This window comes from Canis lupus, chromosome 14 (assembly GCF_003254725.2).
Source record: "Canis lupus dingo isolate Sandy chromosome 14, ASM325472v2, whole genome shotgun sequence".
Classification (NCBI taxonomy): Eukaryota; Metazoa; Chordata; class Mammalia; order Carnivora; family Canidae; genus Canis; species Canis lupus.
Window position 1 is genome coordinate 1825556 of NC_064256.1, and position 3648 is coordinate 1829203.

The 3648-nt window shown below is 37.5% G+C and overlaps 1 protein-coding gene across 1 annotated transcript; it reads left to right on the plus strand.

Annotated features, from left to right (window-relative positions):
- Positions 1-1445: 1445 nt before the first annotated feature.
- On the plus strand, positions 1446-2441 carry LOC112665342 (olfactory receptor 2T8-like). The gene has a single exon (XM_025454995.1). The coding sequence runs from the start codon at positions 1446-1448 to the stop codon at positions 2439-2441; it is 996 nt and encodes a 331-aa protein (XP_025310780.1).
- The last annotated feature ends 1207 nt before the right edge of the window (positions 2442-3648 follow it).

Sequence of the window (3648 nt, forward strand, 5' to 3'; positions counted from 1 at the left end):
ACTAATGATTCTGAAGCAATGGATTTAGGGATTGAGTGAGCCTTTTTCACTTTCTATGTCTTGATTGGCATTCTAGTACTGGAGGCATATGGAAAATGCAGACAAACTAATTGACCATAAAAGAGATGGAATCCTTCCAGGCCCTTTCATTATTAATTTGGAATGTACCTCTGAGATTGAATTAACATCTTCATCTCCTCAACTATGATCCTATTTATTCATAATTCTAGAACAATTTCAGGACTTTCAGATCAGGAATGAAAATACCTGTGGAGATGTAGATTGTCTTAGGAAATAAGAAAATGAATTTTTAAAAAAAATATTTTATTTATTTATTCATGAGAGACACAGAGAGAGAGAGGGGCAGAGACACAGGCAGAGGGAGAAGCAGGCTCTAAGCAGGGAGCCCGATGTGGGACTCCATCCCGGGTCTCCAGGATCACACCCTGGGCTGAAGGTGGCGCTAAACCACTGAGCCACCCAGGAAGCCCTAAGAAAATGAATTTATCTCTGTATTGGTTACTAATAAATTTTATATTTTAATTTTCCCTGAAAAGATCATGTACCTGTGACTTTCAGGAGAAACAAAATCATTATACAAAATCCCTTTTATATAGTTAATGAAATATTGCATGTAGTATCATAGTCTTTCTTTGGGGAACATATCCTAATAAGGAATTTACTATATTCTTTTCATAATTTGATAAAATCAAACTAAATACATTAAATTTTTCAAATTAAGTAATTTTTCTATCTATTCCTAGCATCTGAGAATATTACTTACCTTTTTTGGAAAGTAAAATGCCTTCCCAAATTATTTAATATCAAGAAAATGATCCAATTTTAGTGTTTTCAAAAACTTATGATATGTTAGATGCATAGCCCTCATTAGTAAGCATCTAGCGTTTATAATGCTGATCACATTGATTTATTTCAGCTGCTAAGAATGTTGACTATGTATGATAAAAGCACACTAAGGAAAATGACAAAGTGAATATTTCATTTCATTATGTTGATATCAAGCAGCATAAGATGTGCTGAAAACTTACATTAAATTTATCAAGAAACTTTATTCATGGTTCCAATTAAGCAAATAAAAATCTGAGAAGTGTTTCTTGTGAAAATTTTTTTTAAAGTGGAATTAATTATGTGCCCAAGTAAAAAAGATCTTGCAGATCTCTGATGAAGTATTAGGAATAGGTTTCAATTTTTTTAAAGATTTTACTTATTTATTCATGAAAGACAGAGAAAGAGAGAAGCAGAGATATAGGTAGAGGAGGAAGCAGGCTCCCTGCAGGAAGTCTCATTCAGGATTCAGTCTCTGGAATCCAGATAACTCCCTGGGCCAAAGGCAGATGTTCAACCACTGAGTCACTCAGGTGTCCTGGTATGAACATTTCAACACAATTTTGTCATGAAAAATATAACTGAATAGAGCATTGAAAATGATGAAAACTCTGTCAACTATTTCTTCATTTGCAGTGGTACTCCTTTATGAAATCATGAAAATTGGGAACTCCACCTCAGATTTCATTCTCCTGGGACTCTTTAACTACACAGAAGCCCACCTGTTTCTCTTTGTGATGGTTCTGACAATTGCTTTCAGCTCCCTGGTGGGCAATGCCCTCATGATTCTCCTGATTCACCAGGATGTCCGGCTCCACACACCTATGTACTTCCTACTGAGTCAACTCTCCCTCATGGACATGATGCTGATCTCCACCATTGTGCCCAAAATGGCAGCTGACTACTTGAGTGGCAAGAAGTCCATCTCCCCTGCTGGCTGCGGGTTGCAGATATTTTTCTTCCTTACTTTGGCAGGGGGCGAGTGCTTCCTCTTAGCAGCCATGTCCTATGACCGCTATGTGGCTGTTTGCCACCCACTGAGGTACCCCATTCTCATGAGCTGGCAATTATGCCTGAGAATGACAGTGGGGTCCTGGTGCTTGGGGGCAGCTGATGGGCTCATGCAGGCTGCTGCCACCCTGAGTTTTCCATTCTGTGATGCACATGAGATCAATCATTTCTTCTGTGAGGCCCCCACTCTGGTGCGTTTGGCTTGTGCTGACACGTTTGTTTTTGAGTATGTCATGTATATCTGCTGTGTATTAATGCTGCTGGTTCCGTTTTCTCTCATCCTGATTTCCTATAGTCTCATCCTTGCTGTGGTTCTCCAGATGCGTTCTAGAGAAGCCCGCAAGAAGGCTTTCTCCACCTGCTCCTCACATCTGACTGTGGTGGGACTCTTTTATGGAGCAGCTATTTTTATTTACATGAGACCCAAATCCTACAGGTCAGCTAACCACGATAAAGTGGTGTCAGCCTTCTATACTATCTTCACCCCAGTGCTGAACCCCATTATCTACAGTCTTAGAAACAGTGAAGTCAAAGGAGCCCTGAGAAAGTGTATGGGTCAATGTGCTACCATAAATCATGAGTAAGAGTACATTTGTTTGCACTAAATTTCAAGCTCTTACAATACTGACTGTGTGAGATTTCTGAAAGAATAGTTATATATGCATTATGTCTGTTAACTGTTAACATTTTGCTTTGAAATGCAAGCACAACTCTATATTTACCATTTTTCGTGTATTTATTGTATTTAAAAATTGTTTATTTTTTCAAGCTTTTATTTAAATTCCGGTTTGTTAACATGCCATGTAATATTAGTGTCAGGTGTAGTATTCAGTGATTCAAAACTTATATAGAACGTTCCATGCTCATTACAAGCACACTCCTCAATCCTCATCACCTAGTTAACCCACTTTGCCCCCCACAACCTCCCATCCAATTACCCTCAGGTTGTTTTATATACTTAAATGTCTGTTTCCTGGCTTTGCTCTTTTTTTCCCCTGATTTTGTTTTAAATTCCACTTATGATTGAAATCATATCGTATTTGTCTTTCTCTGACTGACCTATTTTCCTTTGCATAATACTCTCTAGGTCATCCAAGTTATTAAATAGCGATATTTTGATATTTCATCCTTTTTATGGCTGAGCATTATTCCACCTCTTTTTATCAATTCATCAGTTGATGGACATTTGAGCTGATTCCATGATTTGAATGTTGCTGATAATACTGCTATGAACATTGATTTGTATCTCTTTGAATCAGTATTTCTGTATAATTGGGTAAATACTGAGTAGTGCTATTGCTGGGTTCTAGGGCAGTATTTTTAACTTTCTGAGGAAACTTTATTCTGTTTTCCTTAGTGGCTTCATCAGCTTGCATTCCCACCAACAGTGTAAGAGTTCCCCTTTATCCCCATGCTCGCCAAAATCTATTGTTTCCTCTATTGTTAATTTTAGTCCTTCTGATAGTTGTGAGGGGATAATTCATTGTAGTTTTCATTTGTATTTCTATGATGATGAGTGATGGTGTGCATCTTTTCATGTGTCTTTTGGAACTCTGTATCTCCTTTTGGGAATAATGTCTAGTCATGTCTTTTGCCCATTTATTGACTATATTTTTTGTGGGATTTTTGGTGTTGAGTTTGGTAAATTCTTTATAGGTTTTTGATATCAACCATTTATCATATAGGCCATTTGCAAGTATATTCTTTCATTCTGTTAGCTGTCTTTTAGTTCTGTTGATTTTTTCCTTCACTGTGAAGAAGCTTTTTTGGGGTACCTGGGTGGCTCAGTCA

Coding starts and splice junctions, on each gene's coding strand:
- LOC112665342 (XM_025454995.1), top strand. CDS start 1,446: ATGATGAAAACTCTGTCAACTATTTCTTCATTTGCAGTGGTACTCCTT.